Source organism: Anastrepha ludens, chromosome 5, assembly GCF_028408465.1.
Source record: "Anastrepha ludens isolate Willacy chromosome 5, idAnaLude1.1, whole genome shotgun sequence".
Lineage (NCBI taxonomy): Eukaryota > Metazoa > Arthropoda > Insecta > Diptera > Tephritidae > Anastrepha > Anastrepha ludens.
The window spans coordinates 28969252-28992671 of NC_071501.1; the positions used below are offsets into that span (position 1 = coordinate 28969252).

Here is a 23420-nt window from a genome sequence, read left to right on the forward strand (position 1 = left end):
GTAGGCAAGTGATTTTATGCAATAGGACTTTTGAGTTATTATTATGAAATTTAATGAATTGTTTTTGAATTTTATCAGGAAAAAAATGTAAAAACAAAACACAAAGCATTATTTATTTAAGTTTCGAAAAATAGGGCATCAAGTGAATATACTCGTAAAGGTACATACAAACACACCCACACATGCGTACGTTTAAAAAAGAGTATTTATTCAAACCACCTGTTTCCATTTATTGAACTTTTTTAAGCGGCATAAGTGCAAATATGTACTTAAGTGTGTTTCATCTCCTTTCCGCTTAAGATTCATCAATAGGCTAAGTCGACAGATTTTAACAGCTTTATTTTATTTATTAAAAAAAAACACTAAATTGTTGGTTTAAATATAAAACCTTTTAGAACCCTTTTGAAGTACTACCCAGTCGTTGTGCAACCGAATTTATCAATTTGACTCTTCGTGAACAGTTCACTTCGAGTTAGGTTAGGTTAGAATGGTTGCCCAAGGAGCCGAATTCGTCCTTAGAGATACCATTGGGAAGGAAGTAAGGTGAAGGAAAAAACCGATGTGATGAAAAGAGAGGGCGGAGAGAGGGCGCGTGAGATGGTTAGGGGGATAGGTTTAGAGTGTGTGGATTACGAACGATGACTGTGCTGCGTTTGCGTCAACCGCTTTATGCTGCTGATGAAGTTCATTAAATTTTCAATGTCAAGCCCTACTATATCAGCAGGCGAAGCAAAGAAGTAGGCGTCAAGATGCCTAAATCTTAGCCCTTCGAGAGCAGGGCAGCTAAGGAGAAGGTGCTGAAATGATTTTCATTTCATCCTCCATACCTCCGACGCAAAAATGACTCGAGAAAATTCCAAGCCTCACAGCATGCACACCTCTCGCAAAGTGTCCTGTGAGAAAAGCTACCAGGTTCGAGAGCTGAGATTTTGTCAACCTCAGAGGCTCGCTCGAGCGCCTCCGATCCACGCGTGGCCAGAAGGATTTCGCGATCTTACAAGTTTGTGTGCTTGCCCAACGCTCGCTGAGTTGGCGCGAAACCCATCTTTCTAGGAGCAGACCGCAGGTAGTCAGAGGGATCCCAATTCTCTCCCTTCGCGGGGAAATCACCTCACATATTCCTTGTCTGGCCAGCTCATCTGCCTCACAGTTTCCGACAATATCGCTGTGACAAGGAACCCATATGAGCTTTATGTGAAAGAATTCGGATGCAGTCGAAAGTGGGCCAGGCATTCCCTATCTTTAACTTCGAGTTAACTCCTTAATACTTTTCTACGCCTCATTTCTACTCACTTTTATTCAACACTGTGACCCTTTGTTCTTCCCTGGAAACATAGGAAATAATATATAAATAAATATTCGACGCGTGCCAATAATTTCGTAAGCACTGGTTAATTTTTAACTTGAGTTGAAAACTGTAAAGATTTAACATCAGAGCCAACTACTATTTTCAGTTATTTTACTTCATATTTTATGAAAATTTCCTTTTCTATTTGAGTTTTTATTTTATTGCTACATTGAACAGCGCAATCAGATCGGAGTGCTCGGGTCATAAGCTAGGCTTAAGCTACGGACCCTCTAGTATTTTTGAAAACTTTGAGTTCATCCCCATGGTGCTGGATCATTGTACACCATCGCTAAGTACGAGCGGAACTTTTTCCATTCATATTCCATCAAGGGAGGAGTGGGCGGTTGCAACATTTGGACGAAAGAGTTGGTGGGGGGAGTATTCCGCGAAGAGATTCTCAGGAAGCTAAAACTTAAGCTCCGGACCACTGTAGTGTTTTCCAAGTGGAAGTATATAGCAGCAATTATGGAAGCAGTGGTTGGTGAATTACTTCTTACTATCCAAGCGGCAATCAGGGCCTTGAGCTCGTTGCTTGTGCGTTCGAAATTAGTCGGAGAATGCCTGCCTTCTATTCTCGATATTAGGCTCATTTGAGTTCCCGGTCACAGCTGGCTCTCGGGGTTCCCTTGAGAACTTGTGGTCTGCTCCTGGAAAAATGGGCCACGCCTCAACTCAGCGAGCGCTAAACTAGCGCGTAAACGTGCAAAGTCGCAAGATTCTTCTGGCCACGGCCACATCCAACTCAAAAACAGATGAGAATAGCAAAAAAATTGGTAATCAGGTTGATCTGGCGGCTTGTTTAGGTAACTCTCACGATCAAATATGAATGGGAAGCGAACACGAAAGTGGTTGGCGAATATGAAGATAGAATACTCTTTAGATTTATTAGATTTATATTTCTCTTTATAGAATCAATTTCAGAAACGGAGGCATTTGGTCCGATAGAAATGCAGCTCAGCAAAGCCATGCAACTTCAAAAAACCGATAGTTAAAGCAAAGCTTTCAACGTCCATCAATAAAAAATTAAAGAGGATATATTTTATAATTAATTTTTTTTTTTTTTGTAATATAAAAAATTAAATAATGAACAAGAAAATTTTATATTTAATTGAACTGCTGAAGAAGAATATCGAAATCACCTGTGAATGACAAAAAATCGTTGTAAATTTGTGGCAGCAGCGCGAAAAAGTGATTTGCCATTGTTATATAGCGTATTTTTTTAGTTGCATGAGAACTATACGATCGCTTACGTTCGAAAACGAGCATACGAATAAAGGAAAAGGAGAAGGAGAAAATACTATGGTTTGAAACCTGAAAATGCCAAAGTATGTTGATATTTCTGTTGAATAAGACTTGCAAAGCCATCATGAATCTTTTAACGTCAAAAGCAACTCTTCCACATTTTGTAAATTTACTTTGAAAAAAATTATATCTATTCGAGAAGTTCATAGAACGAAATGGTGAAGAAGACGCCAAAATGTCGATTCTTAATTTGCTGGCCTTTGCCCCTCGAATACATGGAAAACTTTGCGTAAGGATCTTGACTTACGTGCCCATAAAATGCAGCTCGTGCGAGAATTGAAGCTAAATGACCATTGTTTGAGTCGCACTTTTGCTGATTGGGCTCATTTGGATTGATTATTCAGATTTATTGGAAATAGTAGTCAAAAATTGAACTGATCGAGAGGACCATGTGTGATAAGTCGTACCCGCGGCGGACATACGCCGGATGTCATATTCAAAAAATAAATGCCATGAAATTATCTAAAAGATTTCAATAAAAAAAAACCGGGTCTCTGCATTAAAACAACGAAATTTGGATCTTTTGAAGCTGTGAAGTATAAAGGAGCTGACAGAAGAACACCACTAATACATTTTCGACAATTGGCGGATTGAAATGTAACGTTTTAGGGCCAAAGGATACGCGTCAGGCTTTTTATTTACTAGTCACATGACCTAGATGTGCTAAATAAAAAAGTTACTTTCCTATAATATTGATTAACCTTCTAAAATTGGGTGTCATTATAGGGTTAAATGTTGTAAAATGTTGTAATTGTTGTTCTGATAATTTTGTAAGACGATCTAACGGAAATCCAAGTTAAGTTACTGAACAAAGAATGAGTGGCTCCAAACCTTTTCAGGGTTCGATCGAACATAATAAAAACTGATACTGGGTTGCAATCCCCAGAAACGGGTGAAAAATGTGTGATGGTGTTACAACAACATACTGAACCTTCAATTTTTGGTGCAACGTAAATATGTACATATCGCACCCTAAATACAAAAGGGTCACAACTCAAAATACTAAGATTTTCAGGAGAGACGAAAAACGTTTTATGTAAAAATTATTGTAATATTTAAAGAAAATATTGTTCCATCATGAAAATAAACAACATTGAAGAAGGTTCTACTATATTTTTTTCAATTTTATATTATGTTTGCGAAAATAAAACAAAATTTTGATTTATGACTCTTTAACTGAATTTTTTTTCGATTAACTAGTGATATTATCTTAAGTTGTGCCTTTTTAACTGATAAAATGTTTTAATTTTATAAGTTTCCTAACCTAATTGAACTCACTTTTCACAACTAAAGAGGCACAATGCAAAATAATATACCACGAAATGTATCACTTTTTACAGTTATAGAGGCAGAACTCAAAATAAAACTCTTTATGTGTAATAAAAGTAATCAGCTGTTCTTGAGCCCATTAACACAACTAAAAATAATTCTCTTTAGTTGATCGTGCAATAGCAACACACTTGACATAAAAATAGACATAACTGTATTTTTCCAGTTAAAGAAGATAGTTATGTGAACGAAATATTTGCAGCAGTTAGAAATGTGTACTCTGAATTAATTTATGCAAAAAACTCAGTTTTGGAAAATTTTGAGTTGTGACCCTTTTGTATTTAGGGTGCGATATATGCATATGTATATACATATCCACCTAGTTGAGGGTAATAACCTTAGTGGCTGCAAAACTTCTATTCTTTGTATTTGTGTTTACAACCATTCACAGTTTGAGGGTCGGTGTTCTAGCTTATATAGCGCTTTTGCATTTGTTTGTATTGGCTGCTAAACTGTTAAATGAATTCATTTTACAAGCAACTGATGTTCATTAGAATACCGATACGTAAAATTGGATTCTTAAAAAAATGAATATAGAAACTTGAGAAATAGGCACATATACATACACACATATGCACATTTAAGTACTATATTCGCTACTTAAGGTCATTTTGATGAGATTATTATTAAAGGACAATTAGTGAGAGATGAATTCTTTAACGAGAAGATGAGCGCTGTTAATGAGCTATTTTTCTTTTTAGTCGAGCATATTGCTTGAAGTAATCTATTAAAAACTTAATTCCAGCAATTAAATTATTTATTATACTCTGTATTTACTTACTAAATTTCTAGTTTACTAGAATTAATACGGCATGCATTTATTTTCTGCATGCATTTCCATTGGTTTGTTAGAATATATTTTCATGCAAATCCTATAAATACACAAATATTGGCAACACTGTATTTGATCAGTTGCCACTTCCGCTATATGAAAAACAGTTACTTGCGTTGTTTGTGCCAGGTGATTGAAAAATTTAATAAGTGGCGAAAAATCAAGTAATTTCATCGTTATTTCTCGAAAATATTTCATTTTTCAATGAAAATACAAAGAAAAGGTGAAAAGTCGGTTTCACGTTAATGGACAGACCCAAATTTACAACCGGACAAGGACTGTCAATTCAACAGCATTCCCCAAAACGATATGGGGAAGGCTTCTATCCAGTTACAAGAATACCCCCCACAATTTTTAACAATTCAAATGCAATAAAGTGATTTTTTTGAGTTGGTTTATTCCAATTTAACGAATTACAATGAATTCTTTGGTTTATCTTTAATTAATCCATCTATAACTGGGGGAACTGCTAAGTCGCTGCAATGGAAGATTTTGTAAGATTTATCAAGTCGAAACGCATCAGATGGGCATCCGCATGGATGACAGTAGGCCACAAAAACTTCTGCTGAACTATAATAATTTATGCGCAAGACCCCGTCGCTGACCAAAAACAACTTGATTGCATAACATCGCCAAAGACGTGAAAAAATTAGGCGTCAACAACTGGAAATCTCTAGCGCTGGATCGTGTTGAAAGGAATGGTGGTGGAAGATTGCTTAGGCAGCTAAAGCGCTCCCCGAGCTATAACGCTTATACTCGTATGTAGATGATGATGAAGATGACAGATGGGGTGATCACCGAATTCGGGTTGGCTTACATACATCATTTTTGAAGGAATAGCTTCTACTGACTATTTTTAAATGACGTATAAAACACATAACCTTTGCCACAGTAAAAATTATTCCCATAAGCTTAAGGGGTTATATACAGTTAGAATTTCCAAAAGATCGAAGTTTTTCTTAAGGCACATATATTTAAGAATGCACACAGAAAATTTAATATCGTTCTAGGGAATGCATTTCAGAGTACATGAAAGTACAAATCAAACTTTAAACGCGTTTTTATCAAAATGCTGTTTTCAAAGTCGATGACCAACATCACTCGAAAACGGCTAAACTGATTAGTCTCAAATTTTAGCACGAGCTTCTGAAATATATTTTTTAGGAATTAATAGAACGTTTTTCTCAGCGATAAATATTTTTTTTTAATATATAAACAATTTAAGGCCGAAAGTTTGGTCAAAAATCATTTTTTTGAAATGAAACTTGTTGGGCGTCGATGGACGAGCGAGAATGAAGAGTAAAATTTCAAGCCGATGCAACGTTTCGGTCATTTTCGTTCCGCGAGAGAGAAAAAAGATATAACTTAGAGGAAAAGGAGAAAGAGAGCTATACCTTATATATATCTTAGATACACTTTAGGCTATTTTTCCCGAGTTTTTCCTTGTGGTTGCTAATTTCTAGTGAGAAATAACACTGCCTACTTTTTAGCGCAGCTTGTTTGTTGGTGCAAACTTGTAGGAAATATATTTTTGATGCTTACTTTTTGGCGTTATATTTCCTTGGTGCCTACTGTTTGGGCGTCCCAATGGTGGTTGATCCTATTTTTTTTGGCGTTTTTTTTTTGTTTTTGGTGCCCGTTTTTTGGCGCTTATTTCCGTTTCCTGGCTAGTGCTTGTGCGTACTATAAAGTGTTATCCATTCCGGCGTCGCATTTATTGGTTTTGCCTTGCGGTAATTTGTGCCCTTGCTGCGGTCCTGGAATCGCTGCGTTTGTGCGGGTGATAAACGCTCGGAGTAATGCGTGTTGTTGCCACGGTTCATGTCCGGCGTTTACCTACACCGGTCGACCCTTCTCCGTTTTTTGTAAATTTTGTCTATTTGTATTCTCTGCAAATGTTGTGAATTTATTTAGATATATATACTTTCTCTCTCTCATTCTCTCACGGGTCTCTCATTCTCTCACGGGTCTCTCCTTCTTTCTTTGTCTGCCTTGAAAGTTTCACTTCTCTATGAGAAATTGCCATTTTGTCAAAAAAATGTATGTTGCTTACTCCTTCGATTAATTACTAGATTTAACATTACTTAAACGAAATCTGTTTGGTTTTTTAATTTCAGAGGCTCCAGTTCAGAGATATAGTGATCACCGCAAAACATCTTTTTTGAAAGGAGCTTCCGGAGATCAGCTGTAGCTACTTTCCAAATAAATATTTTTACTAATACCAAATCTTAAAATACAGTTAAAAGATAACATGATATGTGTACACATTTTTAGAGAAATAATTTTAAAAGTTTTCTCAAAAAATTCTGGAAACTAGCTTTTTTTCGGCCTTCTAACTGTATATCACCCCTTAATTCATCTGTTGAGATTTTTTTTTAGAATATACCTGGCATTCCCTCTTACAAGTGTAAATTTACACATCCTATGAATTTGTTCCCGCATCCTAGTGAAGTTATTAAATATACCCAATTAAAATAATTTCACATAATATATATTTCCAGGCATACAATTTACCCTTTAATATCTCTTTTGCTTAAAATTCCTTCCACTTCACTGGTCCGTGCATATGTATGTATATACATATCTACACATATCCGAAAGTAGTTAGACATCCACTTCTCCTAACAATGACAATTTAAAATTTCTCTACATTGTCTGCGCTTTGATCCAAAAATAGCAACATAAACCTCAAGCAAGTTAGAAACTGATATATACATACATACATAAATATTTATAAAATGTAAATTTTACTACGTAAAATGTGACCTAATTTAATGCTACTACAAGAACAACAACAAATATAACAACCTAATTTAATAATCATAATGCCAAGCAGACCTGACTTAAGCATGCATTTAAGTCCACTCAAGTAGAAAATGGTTTTTGTTAGTGTATTTTAAATATTCTCTGAGTTTGTGCACACTACGTAACGTAAATGTTTCCCCTTTCTACTACGAACATCTTTAGTGTTAGTATGGACCGTACCGCTATTCTCAACTGACATCCGATTTGCGTATTTTATTTGAACTGGAAACTTTTGAAGCAAATTTGAGTATTTTTTTCTATAGTTTAAAGTATTTAGTATTTTTCGTTGTTATGTTTGAGATTCTACTTAAAGATTATATTCTTCACTCCTTGCTACAAAACTACCATTTTAATATAATAAAATATTAACAATTTCATTGACCATTTATAAAGGGTTTTCCAATAAGAGGTGTTAATTTGATATTATAAAAAATGCTATTTTTTAATATAAATGATCGGATTTTTATTTCATTATAAAGAGGAAGGTATGCCGCTAATAGTGGAAAATAACATCAGGTAAATGACCACCACGATCACGCTTACAGGACAATATCCTTTTCATGAAATTTTCCATAACCAAATTGCAGTGGCTGCCGTATGTCCTCGATAGCCTCACGAATTCCATCTTTGAGGTCTTGAATCGATCCTGAGCTGTTGGCGTAGACCTTCTCTTTCACGTGGCCCCAAAGAAAAAAGTCACAAGGTGTTAAATCACAAGATCTCGGTGGCCAATTGTGATCACTTCTTCGAGAGATAACGCGGTCTGGAAACTTTTTCCTTAAAAGATCTATGGTTTCGTGGCTTGTGTGGCACGTAGCGCCGTCTTGTTGAAAATAAACGTTGTCCAAATCAATACCATCCAATTCCGGCCATAAAAAATCGTTATCATCTCTCTATAGCGCAATCCATTCATTCATAACAGATGTTATTGGAAACGGTTACTATAACTCTGACTGAAATCATTGATTTCTGCAAGAAAGCGTTGAAAGCTTGCTTTAACCCTAGATTACTACCATATTTTACATAATTTAGCACTAATAATCGCCTATTCGAGGAATTATTTTCAAAACTATCCTTTTTTACAATTGGCTAAATAAACTAATGTCACGATTACACTCTTCAGTAAAGAGAAAATGAGAGTGGTAGTCGATAGTGCTCATAAATGCTCATTAATTCTCCGTCGGGTATCCAAGACTGGCCAGAATTTATCGGCTTCGGACGTAAATTTAACATATTTCTATTATAGCTAACGACTTGATCTTCCGGGTAGCTTCTTACAATTTAATTTCCTACCGATTTATGGATATAACCTTTTAAAAGGAATACTCGAACAGGACGAAAAAAGGCCAGACCCAGGTGCCCAAACGAAGGTTTTAAAAAAGGTACCCAACGGAGGGTTAAATACGCAAAATTTTCAATTTATAAATTTCAATTTTAACTTTCTTCCTTGTAGTTTTGGTAAAAAATATAACTCCCGCCGAAAATATTTGGGAAACGCTGTAGGAATGGCCGTACCTGGACAAAGATATACTCCAGTCGTTACCGTAGCGTCGACTGTTGTTGTAACATCCTAAAAATTCCTCCTATTTTTAGCGTGGAGGGATCTACGGTTTTAAGCCGACTCCGAACGGCAGATATTTTTTTATGAGGAGCTTTTTCATGGCAGAAATACACTCGGAGGTTTGTATTGCCTGCAGAGGAGCGACCGATATTAGACAATAACTTTTGCTGTCATTTGGTGTTTCATCCACGGAGCTTCGAACCTCTGCACAAAGTGAAATCCTTAACTCGATACAATGGTGGGTCGGTCCGGTAAGGTACAGAATGGACTGACGCCTCAAGTGGTTGTAATTGTTGTTGTAACAGCATAAAAACGCTTTGGATGTATTTTTGGAGAATGGTCATCATTCTTCTTCAATAACTGCATACCCCATTTTGACCAAGTTTAAAAAGGCGCACCAGTCGTTTCTCTTTCGTTCAAACCGGCGCCAGTTGGACACACCAAGTGAAGCCAAGACCTTCTCCATCTCATCTTTCCAAACCAGACCTTCCTCTTCCTCTGCTACCACCAACTGGTACCGGATGGAATACTATCAGAGTCGGAGCGTTCGTATCGATTCGAACGACATGACCCAGCCAACGAAGCCGCTGGATATTTATTCCCTGCACTATGTCTATGTCGTCATAAAGCTCATTGTTCCATCGCCTCGATACTCGCCGCCGCTAACGTGCAAAGATCCACAAATCTTTGGCAGAATCTTTCTCTCGAACACTCCAAAAGACGCCACTTCGTCCAAGTTTCTGCGCCATACCATAGGACGGTAATGCTGAGAGCCTTATAAAGCGTTAGTTTTGGTCGATAGAGGACTTTACTGCTCACGTGCATGCTTAGTCCAAAGTAGCGCTTGTTGACAAGATGTCAAGGGTGAAGTGATCATCACCAATTGGACATGGTAATGGTAATGGTTGTACGGTTTAGGCTAAGGCTTTTATGCACTGCGGCCAGGTTGATTTATTGTGCGCCCTTAGTGCTTAGTTTTAATTGTTTAGTATTGCGAAGAATCAAGCCAGCTCCTTAGGGCGCAGCATTTGTAAGTCTTCACCTTCTACGAGTCCAGAATTCTGTGTATTCTGTGCTTCACAGTTGGTGATTAAGTGTTCCATGGACTCCTCTCCATCACAGCAGTACCTGCATAAACTAGTGCTAGATAGTCCTAGAGGTTGAAGCAGTTGTCCACAGAGGAACATACTTAGGCTCATAGCCCATGGAATGTCGAATGGGTAAGATAGTCCTATTGTATTGAAATGTTTGTTGCAGGCAAAATGGTCTGTAAAGGCTCCGCAAGTTAATCTGAGGCCCTTTTTTTCTAGGGTTAGAGCAGATTTTGGTCTGTCGGTATTCAAGCTCAGGAACATTTTGGAGTGATTAAGGTCATTTGCGTCGTTCTAGTATTCTTTGGGATCCATTTTTTTGATTTCCTGTTTTAGGTTGTTTTTTGTTAAAGCCGAAAAATTGGGTTGGGCCAATAACTGGCCCTTCCGCCCTCTTTTTTGGCATAAACGTCTGCCTTCTCGTTTCCTTTGTGTCCCTAATGTCCCAGTATCCAAATCAGGTTCCCTGATTGAGAGTTGCCAGTTTGTTAGGCGCCTCGTTGCACTCTATAGGAATTGAACGTAAAGCTATTCAAGCATTTTCTACGTTGGATTTCAAGGCTGAAATGGTCATCATTAACTGGACATAACCGGCAGCATATAGCTGATTGTTGTTGTTGTAGCGTAAACATTCCCCATACACATGTATACGGAGAAATCTGCTGAAGTGACAGTCCTTGGCCGGAAATAGGTTAGGCTAGGTTGACCGGGCCGGCTGAAAGCCATCACATAGGCCTATTGGTCCTTACTGGTACCAGATGGAGTTTGACTCTTACGTTTCCTTGTAGTAGGCTTCTGGTAATAAGCCTGCGTCTTCTGGTAATAAATCCAGGTCGTTCCGATAACGTAAAACCGATGGTCGTTGGAAGTATAGACCTGCCTGTTAGTGGACGAAGCCGTTTTTTATCACTTTTTGTGCTGAAATGCTTATAATCCCAAATTTTCATCAAATAAATCGTGTAAATAAAGCATATTTTAAGATAGCGGGAATATTTTTATTCTTCACTAAATGAATTACACTTTCTACTATTTTCGCCAAATAATTTAGGGTTCGGTATTAATTTTTTTTTTGTTTTTTTTTTTTTGTTTTTGTTATATAGCATACACTGCTTTTGTAATATTGTACTCTTCCATTACATACATTTTCGCATACTTCAAATATTGTATTCAAAATCTCTTTTCGCTTATGCTAAACAAAAGATCCAGACCGAACCTTCCACTTTTCATGCACTGCTGCAAATAAAAACATTCATTTGATCCCTTTTATTTATTTTAATTGTTTTTTTTTTGTTTTTGTTTTTTTTTGGTTTGAGAGGCGAAACAAGCTGATCTCTAATAATTTGTATTTTTTTGTTTATTTTATTTTACTTTATCTCATTTTGAAAGTATTAATGCTTTTATTGTTCTTATATTTTATATACATTAAGAGTTGCTCAGAAGCATTAGTATGCCATGCCTAAATTAATTCAGGGTCTACCGCGTAGTATTAACTGGCGCATTGGTGTTGTGTGCCTCATAATCCATAACTTCTTCGTATATAAGTCGCTTCCATTGTTCGACGGTATGCTCCCTCTCGTCGACGCTATGGTCATATGGTTCCGGTGCTGGTGCATTTACCTCTTCAGCATCATACCAAACATTAATATAACTATGTAATAGTGCTTGTTCCACCGAAATACGTTGTTCGGGGTCAATCACCAACATACGACTAAGTAAATCACGTGCTTCGGATGCCTTCCGTCGACTTTGCTCATTATTATCATTTGGAAAGAGTACATCTGGGAAAAGTCGATCGAATGAATAACCGGAATAACGTGGCCGATTTTCAACATAATTACGGACAGTTGGTTGCAAACGTTGCATAAATGATGTAGACGGAGTACCCAATTGCTCAATAATCTTATTCCATTGATCAATATGATCAGTGCCGGGGAATAGAACACCACCCCTTATCATTTCACCCATAATGCAGCCCACAGACCAAATGTCAACATTCTCTGTATAGCCCATGCCCAAAATAACTTCGGGTGCACGATAATAACGTGTGACTACATATGGTGTCATCATGAACGTCGTACCAGCTGTACGTGCCAAACCGAAATCTAATATCTTAAGTGTGCAATCCGCTTTAACCACAATATTTGATGGCTTTAAATCCCTATGTATTATGCCGGCTAGGTGTAAGTGCTTTATGCCGCACAACATCTGATATAGCAAATACGACATACGATCATGATCCAAATCCATTTGTATGACTTGACATAGATTTGCATCCATCAACTCCATAACAAGGTAAACATCTTGAAACTCTTCCAAGCTACGTTGAGGTGTAAATGCATTGAGTAATCCAATAATATTCTTATGGTTTACTAATTTCATTAACTTAAACTCTCTATAAGCCCGCTTAGCATGTGTTACATTTTGGAATGGTCGTGATAGCTTTTTAATGGCAACATTTTGCTCGGTTACGGTATCGTAGGCAGCACATACTATGCCCTGAGCGCCCGAGCCGATCGGTTTCAAATTTGTATACCGATTGAGAATTGTAAAATTCGTATCCCCCACTTCGATGGTGTAATGCCGGGAACTCATTGCTTTTGGTTTGGTTTTGCTTCGTTAATGATTTTGGTGTTTTAAAGTTGATATTTTCAATTCACACGTTCATTTTTCGTTGCTAATTAATAATTGGTTGATTGGTGTGCCTCAAATTCGTTTGGGAGATGCTGTTGAAAAGAGAAAACGCGCTTTAGTAAGATGAATAGTAAAATGGGTATTTTTTTTTTGGAAATAATAAAAGTTAAAAATTTTTTATATATTAGTTTGGTGAAAAAGAAATACATTATTTTTATTTTGCATTTTGCGCAAATGGTTTAAAACTGTTTTATGGTCGATCTTTAGCTCCTGGGCGATGCTACGACTACCAACATCCCGTTCGTCTTCAGTTATTTCTGTGATTTTATCGATATTTTCGACATTTCCTTTAACATCAGAAATGCCTGAACGGAACCGACGAAACCAAAATTGCACGTAATTAAATGTTACAGTATCGGCACCATAAACACCATTCACAATTTCAGCGGCCTGCCTATTGGCCAAAGCCAGTATTACTCTATGGTGCTCTAATGTGGTGGACTGCATAGAGAAAAACCACTCACAAAACATCTAAGGAAAGTATTCAACGTCTTGGTGCACTCTGCACTACAGGGATAATTAAAACTACTCCGACGGCAGCACGTGAAAGAATACTCAACCAACCTACCACCGATTGACATTGCGGCAAAAGATGCAGCAGCTAGATCTCCGGAAGACTTTACGCAGCGGATGAATTTACCTGTAAAATATTCGGACATAGCTCAATAGGTATGAGTTATCGGACCAATACGGACTATATGACTCCGAAATACAATTGGGTGAAGAGATTCCGTACAATAATAGAAGAGGAGTGGAAAAGAGGTATGAAACCTAGCCCCAATACGCTTAATATATTTTACTGATGGCTCGAAAATGATGGACGGAGTAGGTGCAGTGATTTATTGCGCAGAACTGGACTTCAGGCGGCCAATTAAGCTCCCTGACCATTACCGTATTTTTCAAGCAGAAATTTGTATGGTAGGAAAGGCTGCAGAAATAGCACTAGCAGAGATATCGAGCAACTCCCCTCTCCCTCTGAGCCCAACCTGTCCAAACAGCATGTTTCCTGGGTCTACCTTTGGATGAGCCAGAAGAAGACGACCGGTGATATACCCTACACTGGCGGGGCTTCTATTACTGTTAAAACAACAACAACAAGCGACAACAACAACAAGCAACTCCAACATAAATATATACGTTGACAGTCAAGCGGCAAGCTCATATGAAATTTCATCTAAAAACGTTCCTAGAACCAGGGAAATCATAGAGAGACTGGCCGCATACAGACGGTAACACATCTATTGGGTACCCGGACACAAGGGCATTGTAGGAAACGAAATTGTAGATGGCATACAATTCGACAAGAAAACGACATACTGAAACTGCGGACGTGAAAGCGCGGAGGTGGAATAATCTAGCCACCTTCAAAACCGCGAAAATCATGTGTACAGAGAAAGGAAAGCAGAACTATCTATCGTTGGTATACTGACGCCTCAATTTGTTAGCGTCACACGCGTACAAGATGGGAATTGCAAACAATGATAGCTGCAGATTTTGTAATGAACTAGAAGAGAGGGAACTCTAGAACACCTTCTATGTTCTTACCCTGCATTAACTAGAACCCGAATGAAATGTTTAGGAACCAGAGACCTGCATGGCTCACTGTTTTCTTGAGTTGTTCATACGCTAAATTTCTTGCTCACATTCAGTCAATTGAACCAAAATATTTGGTCAAGTGCAGTCAGCTCATGCAGGCGAACGCGTAGTTCAGCTCAGTCAACACGTATGATCTAATGTCTTCGGCTCAAATCTAATCATTGAACAAAAAGCAGCATTGAATGAAATTAGCATCGGCCTTTGCGTTCAAACGATCAAACTTGTTCAAAGAAGTAATTGTCATTATTGTAAATAGCACATGTTCGAGCACTCGAGCGTTGGCGTACAATGTGCGCTGTAAATTGCGTTTCATATTTGAAAGGATTAGTTGGTTTCAGCAATGTTTCCTTATTTACATTATTTTCTTTCGTGTTTTATTATAAGTTTTAAGAAAAAAAATATGAAAATATAGTGTTTTTGCTTTAAAATTTTGCTTTTACTTTGCTATCGTTAGTTACAAGCAACAACTCATGCGGGATCATACGTGTTCAAACCGGCTCATTTGGCTCTATAGCCCTTTTATTCTTGCTCAAAAAAATGAATGTATAGCCGAACGAGCAAATACCCGAAACGGCTGCTATGAAGACGATTGGTGATAACATCGGAGAGCTAAAACGCAGCACATGATTTGATTGAGCTGAAATAAACAATGGCAATAACTTATTTGAACAAGTTCGATCGTTTGAACGCAAAGGCCTGTTTTTTTGTTCAAGCGAAGCGTATGAATGTTTTACACTGAGCCGGTGCAGTTCTCTGTTAGGAACTCTACAATATGAGAGGTTACAATGTCTCTTGGGGTTAGAGCTTCTGAGCTTACTTAGATTCGCCAAAGACGCAGGCTTATTACAAGAAGCCTACTACAAGGAGACGTAAGGGTCAAACTCTATCTATGTGATGGCTTTCAGCCAGCCAGGTCAATCTAACCTAACCTAATGTTTATAATTTACTGAGAAAATAGTATGAACAAAATAAAATATTAGATGCAGTAAAAAGTGCTGCTCACGTTGTGCAAAGCGGTAAATACAAAAATTTCGTTTTGGTAAAAAATCGCCGAAAATGTAGATGAATCATGGAAATCGTCGAGCTGGAAAAGCATGTGAGCGCTTATTATTGACCAGGAATTTAAGATTAGTTAGAAAACGATTTCGAACCATTTAGGTGATATGTGGTAGGTATTGGAAAAGGGAACGTGGCACCTTCCATATAAACTGAAATGTCCAAATCGCTTTTCACCAGAACCCCTTATGCTAAGCTACTGAGATTCCCCACAGTTATATAAATTATGAATGCCTTATAGCCTAGACAGACGGCGGCGTTAAACAGGATTAGCGGTACAGATAATTCTGAATAAAATTGTAGTGTGAGAAACGGTGAATTAGTGAACAGCTGATTTGTTTATTGAATAGTTTTGTCCGTGAAAGATGGATCGCAGGCGACAAATACGGGTATTAATTGCCCTGAAACCAAAAACCAAAATTATCTAAAATAATTTTAAATTGCAATTTCTCCAATTGCTCCTCTTCTTTTCACCAAGCGTTAGCAAGTGGCGAGTAAAGCCTTATATTAGATCTATTCTATTCGCCACTTCTCTGCTCGACTAACTTAATGAAAAATTTGCATGCCAACGGAATAACAAATTTATTGAGCAAGATTCGCCGCTAGCGAGTATGGTTATTACTCATTAGACTGGTATAACTGACTGTCTTACAATCACGAATATAATTAAGGGAGTATATACAGTTAGAATTCTCAAAAATCGATTTTTTTTTTCTTAATGTACATACATTCGTATACTTAAGAATACACACAGAAAATTTAATATCGTTCTAGGGAATATTTTCGAAGTTATACGCAAATGTGAAAAGGCGTTTCAGAGTGCTTGAAAGTACAAGGCAAACTTAAAACGCGTTTTTTCTCAAAAGGGTGTTTTCAAAGTCGGTAACCAACATTACTCGAAAACGGCTAAACCGATTAGTCCTAAATTTTAACACGAGCTTCTGAAATATATTTTTTAGTAATTAATAGAAGATTTTTTCTCACCGATAAATATTTTTTATAAACAATGTTAGCTCGAAATTTTGATCAAAAATCGATTTTTTTTTGAGAAACCGCCATTTTGTCAAAAAAATTGATTTTGCTTACTCCTTCGATTAATTACTAGATTTAACATTACTTTAACGAAGTCTGTTTGGTTTTTTAATTTCAGAAGATCCAGTTAAGAGATATAGTGGTCACCGCAAAACATCTTTTTTGAGAGGAGCTCCCCGAGATCAGCTGTAAATATATTCCTGATATTGCCAAAATACATTCCTTTATACCAGTTTTCATCTATTCGCCACTTGTTAAGGCTTGTCGAAACGAAGAGGCCTGATATTTCGATTGTGTTAGTGTTAATAGCAATGCATCCAGTGTTTTTTTGTTCTTCTCTTTAAAATTTGCATTATTTTTCATTAACAATAGACATTAACTGTAATTTTTTGGCAATGTTACCATCGAAAACTCCCCTAATCCGCTTAAATTTTGAGTAATTAAGTCTAGTTGCCAATCGGCATTAGTTGCAATTAATTTCTGAGATAAATCCAAATTAAATTAAATTGTTAATCCCGGATAACGCCACCATCTGTCTAGGATCGCTTTTTTTATGGATCGCTACCGCTATTATATAGTTCCAATATATAGCTAAATTGAAATGGGATAAACCCTACTACCTACGGTGGGAATTATTATAGGTTGAAATTTCGATCACGAGGATAATTATAACTATAACTATTTCATCGTCGAAATATGGAGGAATTTTTGTTTTATTTTTTACCTCAGCTAATATATATGTAGTCTCCATGAGTCTCGTCTACTCAACCGAACCAACTATGACTTAGCGTTCGCATGACAGTCGGATTTACCTAACCTGAGGGACCCAGATTTACAAAGTTTCTCGTTCCCTCTTGACAAATCGGCTCCCTTAGCACCTACCTGGGTTGTTAGCTCAAGTAATTTAAAATTTTTAGTAGTAAAATTTGTAGAAAAAACATTTCACTTTCAAAATAGTTTGCTTGCGAACAACGACTCACTCAAGAGTTTCTATCGGTATGTCAAGGACTAGTCTGACATAGAATGCATCCTGGCATACCGCTTAAGTCAGGAGAGAATACGGTAGTTTAGGCAATCCGAGATCGATACATTAATGAAGCAGAAATTCAAATGCTTTATTTCTTATGATGTGGTGATTTTGAAAGAATTTATGTTTTGCAAAGAGCTACCATTTCCCAAAAAGTCACAACAAAGAAAGTAATTGGATAGTCCCGACTCTATCGATAACATTTCAGGCTTCATTATAAGAAAGTTGGGATGGACGGAACTTGTTTTCAATGAGCCTCCCTTCACATGGGTGGATGAAGTGTCCAGAGAAGGCTTAGAGTAAAGCACATTACCAGCTTTCTGAGTATTGCTGAAAAATTGGAACTATAATTCAAAAGTTTTAACAGTACAACTATTCGGCATGCGGCAGGTATTCCGTGTCCAGAGCACGTGAATGCCAGTGTCGACGACAAGAAGCGTTCCCACGGCAGTCGGTTCTACGTTACCGGAACGACCCGGATTTATATCCGGCCAAGGACTGTCACTTCAGCAGCATTCCCCTTATATGTATGGGGAATGTTTATGCTGCTACAACAACAACAATAAGCTTTTTTCAAAACAGGAAAGTAGGAATGTAGTTAGTAATGCAATCATAACCGTGACTTTGAGGTTAAAACTTTAAACTTACATGGGCAAAGCATAGTAAAATAAGATGTAAATATCTTCCAAGTATGTTTTTAGTCAATTAAATGTATGATGAATCCATTTCTTCTATGAAAGAATTCATAGGAATGGCATGTGAAGGCACGACACTAACCACCTTTTCACAAGCCCCATCAAACCCACTCATCTAACATCCCTCTCCCTCTGGACCCAACCTGTCCAAACAGCAAGTTGCATGGGCCTACCGTTAGATGAGCTAGATGAAGACGACCGGTAACTTACACTACACTGACAGGGCAAAGTTACTGCTACAACAACAACAACTAAATATGGACATATATGAAATAGATTTACATTGCCCATAAAATATGCTTTCATCAAATCATTTAATTATTTGATCAGAATATTTGAAGTGAAAATCGGTACATGTGCGACAAATTTCGTTAAAAAAATTATAGCTATTTAACTCAACTGCTGTTTTTTTTAATTCCGCGCTATCACCAAATATTGGGCTGTATAAAAATTTCGTTGACAAAATCATGGTAATAGCGTTGAAACAATAGTTAGCAAAATTCGGAACATTCGATAACCAATACGTAGCCCCTTAACTATGGACATTTATTTTCTTTATATTTTCATTAAAATTCTGGCACGTAAATACTGTTGCTGCTATAGATACTTTACCCTATAGATTTCGTATAGATTCGCCTTGGACAAATTTGTACGGTGTTATAACAAAAATAACAAATAAATAAGACCGAATATTATCTGACTCTACCATCTAGCGTGGATCCATCAGTATAGAACCGAATAGAGCCATCTCACCTCGGAAATGGTCGAAGACTAAGCGAGCTGTAGCTTCTCAAATTTCAGCAAGACCGGGTGTAGCGCGTGTTTTGTGTTTGGGGTACTCTAAGTTGCTACCATCTGATCAAATGTTTCATTCTGAGCTCCAATGTTAATAAGTAATGATATTGAAACAAAATCTGAACAATAAACAAGTACTTCATCATGACATAGCCGCCTTGCTTTTGATGTCTCAGCGTAAAGCGAGAGCCTGGCTGAACAGTTTTGTTGCATCCATCACTTATTTGACTTTCCAAGCTTAAATAATTGTTAGTTATTTCATTCTCTGAATTCTTCAAAAGATAGTTAATTTGAATTCAAGTGTCTTTAAACGAACTTGAAATTTTTTTCGGTTAAAATTCGGAACTTGTCTTTTGATGGGATGTTTGCCGGAAAAATGACAATTAATCAAAAATTCTCATTTTACATACTTGGTTGTTGTTGTTGTTGTTGTAGCAGCATAAACATTCCCCATACATATATGGGGAATGCTGCTGAAGTGACAGTCTTTGGCCGAATATAAATCCGGGTCGTTCCGGTAACGTAGAACCGACTGTCGTGGGAACGCATACTTGGTTTTATAAAATGCTTTAAAAAATGCTACTAAACATTTTAGACGGTTTAATATTTAGCGCGTTTTAATTAAATTAAATATATTACTGCAGAGAGTAGTTCCAGATTCGATATGAAACGAAGCATTTAGTTATTTATTTACAACACTTTCTGCTTGCACTTGCATTTTGCATATTTCTGCTATTTTCCCCTAACGTGGATTATAATCAATAATACATTTTCACTGCGGTTGCTATCTACTTATCTAATAGTCGTTCATAATAAATATTTTTCACTTATATACACCTGTAAGTGCACTGAGGGAGAAAATTGTCTTTGTTTAGCCACTGTCTGGAAGGAATCTTAACAAAACAATTCACAAATGTTTCCTTTCTTTGGTTCTGCTTAGTTTTGGTAACCGCCACTGATTTAAGATGGGAAAATCTACTGATATGTTCGGCGCCGGCACGTCGTGCGATTGCCCGACTATTTCGTTGTCGTGCCCGCCACTGTATGTATTGTGCGCACAAACTGACAAATTATGATTTTTTTGTTACTTTGAGGGCAATGCGGCATATCCTTTTGCTGCATTCTCCCCTTGTGACCTTATTTTACAGTAACAGTTCTTACCTTTGATACAAATTTTCTGTTTTTCGCAAAAAAATTGCAACTGCAACGTCTGACTGACTTGATTTGTTGTTATGTTTGGCTGGGGTGTTTAAATGATGGGTTATTGATTTAGCCGCAAATGCTGAAAGCGCAGCTATGAATTTGTGATTTAGCCAAAAAATGTAGATGCTCTTGGACGTGGTAATGAACGCGTTTTATGTTTTTTGATGGCTGAATTGATTGATTTTCTTTTTTCTTGAATTATTTTTGTGAACTTTTTACTTAACGCTATTTCTTAATTATAAGCCGGGTGCCAACAATATTTTTTTTTTCTTCGCTGTGCTGTAAAGGAAAGGGCGTTAACAACAATAGTATGAAAAGAAATAGTTGCAAATAATGCGACTCAACTTGAAAAATCATATTTACAAGAAATCGCATATAAAATTTACTTCAATAGTTTACGAACCGCTTTTCTCGCCGACGAGTAGAATACCACCGAAAAAAATTTCTATAAACTTTACATGAAAAAATCGATTTTCAATCTGTCACCAAAGATGGTTGCCTGTCTGTCTACGGCTTGCTGCCGTACCTTTTTCCGGTCGTAATAGCCAGATTTAATATACCGCAGAAATTTCGTACATTTTTACAATAGCGCCATTGTAAGCTGCAAATATAAAAGTTTTTCGCGAATTCGTTTAAGAAAATTTTATAAAAAACACAATTTTCTTCCAGAGAGAATACACAAAAACTTGGACAGAAATTGGCACCGCGCTTGTCAATTGGAAAATCTGACAGCAGCTAAAAATTCTTTGACCGCAACTGCGCCGCTGCTGACATTTCGTCGTGGACGTCTGCGAATAGCTGAACTCTGTAGTGCGAAAGAGAGCAGCTTAGTGGGTCTGCGCAATCATGATGCAGTGGTGCTCAGTGGTAGTCAAATATCGGATTCTGTCTCACTGCTTTTCAAATGTTTGTGCATATAATAATTGAATTGACGACGGTCTGATTCGATTTTTCGCTGAAAGTCAAAAATTAATATTAACCAATATTTTTTTGTATTCAGAATTTTTTAAAGATTTTATTGCAATGTTTGCTATTTTTCAACAAATATATACGCATTTATTTTGCAGAGCGAGCTAGTTTTTGTTGCTCAGTTGATAAAAGTTTGAGCTCAGCTTTGAAGTGCGTTTGCACATCCGATTGGATATTATAGGCATAAAGGGTGTTTTGATAGCGGGTGGAATAAGTTTCTAAAAATGCGCAAAAATATATTTGGCACTTAATTTAATTTCACTGCAAAACAAAATTTTTGTTTAAACAAATTGTTAAAAACTCAGTCGATTTTTTTTTAAATTATAATTCAAAAAATGGAAATTAAAAACAAAAAAAAAATGTTTGTAGAAATTTTTTTTTTATTTGCACAAAGTTTTAGACTTGTCTTTGTAGGGATTTTGTAGTAGAATAACTATATTTTCATGTAAAAATTATAATCAGGCGTAATTCAATTGCCAAAACTTGTCAAGAAACTATGATACTTAGGTATTTAACGCACTGTATGTGCGTTAATGGGTTGGTGCGTGACTAACATTCGGAATTCACCGAGAGAACATCGGTTCAAATCTCGGTGAAACACCAAAATTAAAAAAAAAATTTTCTAATAGCGGTCACCCCTTGGCAGGCAATGGCAAACCTACGAGTGTATTTCTGCCATGAAAAAGCTCCTCATAAAAATATTTGCCGTTCGGAGTTGGCTTGAAACTGTAGGTCCCTCCATTTGTGGAACAACATCAAGACGCACACCAAAAATAAGAGGAGGAGCTCTGCCAAACACCCAAAAGGGGTGTACGCGCCCATTATATATATATGTGATGTATGTACATATGTATACTTTAGTCCTAGACTGTTTACGTGCATGTTGTTAGTTAAAAGGCCTGTTTTACGACAGTCATTTTGAGCAAAAAATTCGAAAAAAAACATTCCATATGAAACTCCAAATTTGTGGCAGGAAAAATATTTATAGCCAAGTCCGCATAATGTCGCACAATAATCCCAGACCACAAAATACACAACATTTGCAGTCGGATGCATTAGAAATGCCCATATAATTTAGGTAACCATTTTTTGTCACTCCCGATTAGCTTCCAAAAGCTACTCGAGCAGGGAGCTATAAAGCTCTTGAAGCGCTTCTTTGTCATATATTTGCACCTGTCCGTTAGAAGCCTAAATATTTCCCATGAATTCCGTGATGAAAGGCTCGGATTCGGGCTCAAATTCGAAAAGAAGTTCAGAATTGAACTGCATTGGTACACAGATGGCTCGAAGACCCAAGAAGGCATCGGCGCTGGAAATTACGGCGCCAGAACCAAGCGCTGTATGCCGATGGACAGTTTTGCAAGCGTCTTCTAAGCGGAGATGTATGCCATTTGCCTATGTGCAGAGATGAACTTAGACAGAAATGTCCGAAATGAGCGAATTTTTATTCTGAGTGACAGTCAGACGACACTCATGGCCCTTTCGTCGTGTGAGATCAAATCCTCACTGTTCCTTGAATGTAACGAGAAACTTAATCTACTAAGAACGCACAATCACATCCGGCTAATTTTGAGAAAGGCTGCGGCCCCGCCTTTAATAGGACCCGAGCCCTTCCTTGCTATGGTATAACACACGATGAAGGAGAGGCTTAGGAGTGAAGAGTTAGGGTTAAGGGATGTTTGCTGGCACCAAGCTATGAGGCTACACCGAGCGAAACACTTACTGGAACGGCACAACCAAAAAGGTTTAATAAACTCATAACCGTACCCAAGAATAAACTGAGAATACTCATGGGCGTTCTCACAGGCCACTGCAGCCTGCGTAGTCATCTGCATATGATCGGGATTTGGTCTACGCACTCCTGTCGCGCGGAGAGGCTGACACATCTTGGCCAACTGCAGCCAAAAGAGAGGCATATACACCCAGCTATATTCTGAGTTTAATAAGGGAACTGGGTCTGGATGAGGCACTGTGATGAATAGAGAGCATAAAAGACTAGTGCAAGCCTTGTGAAGTTCTAGCTATTCGGCTGCCAGCTCAGTCGCTTTAGCTGTAACGTAGATCTCGGCTGAGAAAAAGCTACAGTGT

At 37.4% G+C, this 23420-nt stretch overlaps 1 protein-coding gene across 1 annotated transcript; it reads right to left on the reverse strand.

Moving 5' to 3' along the window:
* Window positions 1-11011: 11011 nt before the first annotated feature.
* On the reverse strand, window positions 11012-21148 carry LOC128863392 (stress-activated protein kinase JNK). Its single transcript, XM_054102525.1, has 3 exons — window positions 20767-21148; window positions 20322-20642; window positions 11012-12991 (listed from the first exon to the last, which is right to left on the reverse strand). The coding sequence occupies exon 3, from the start codon at window positions 12858-12860 to the stop codon at window positions 11742-11744; it is 1119 nt and encodes a 372-aa protein (XP_053958500.1). The 5' UTR covers window positions 12861-12991; window positions 20322-20642; window positions 20767-21148; the 3' UTR covers window positions 11012-11741.
* Window positions 21149-23420: the final 2272 nt, after the last annotated feature.

What these genes read in the sequence shown, in the direction of transcription:
- LOC128863392 (XM_054102525.1), bottom strand. Translation starts at nt 12,860, where the DNA reads ATGAGTTCCCGGCATTACACCATCGAAGTGGGGGATACGAATTTTACA.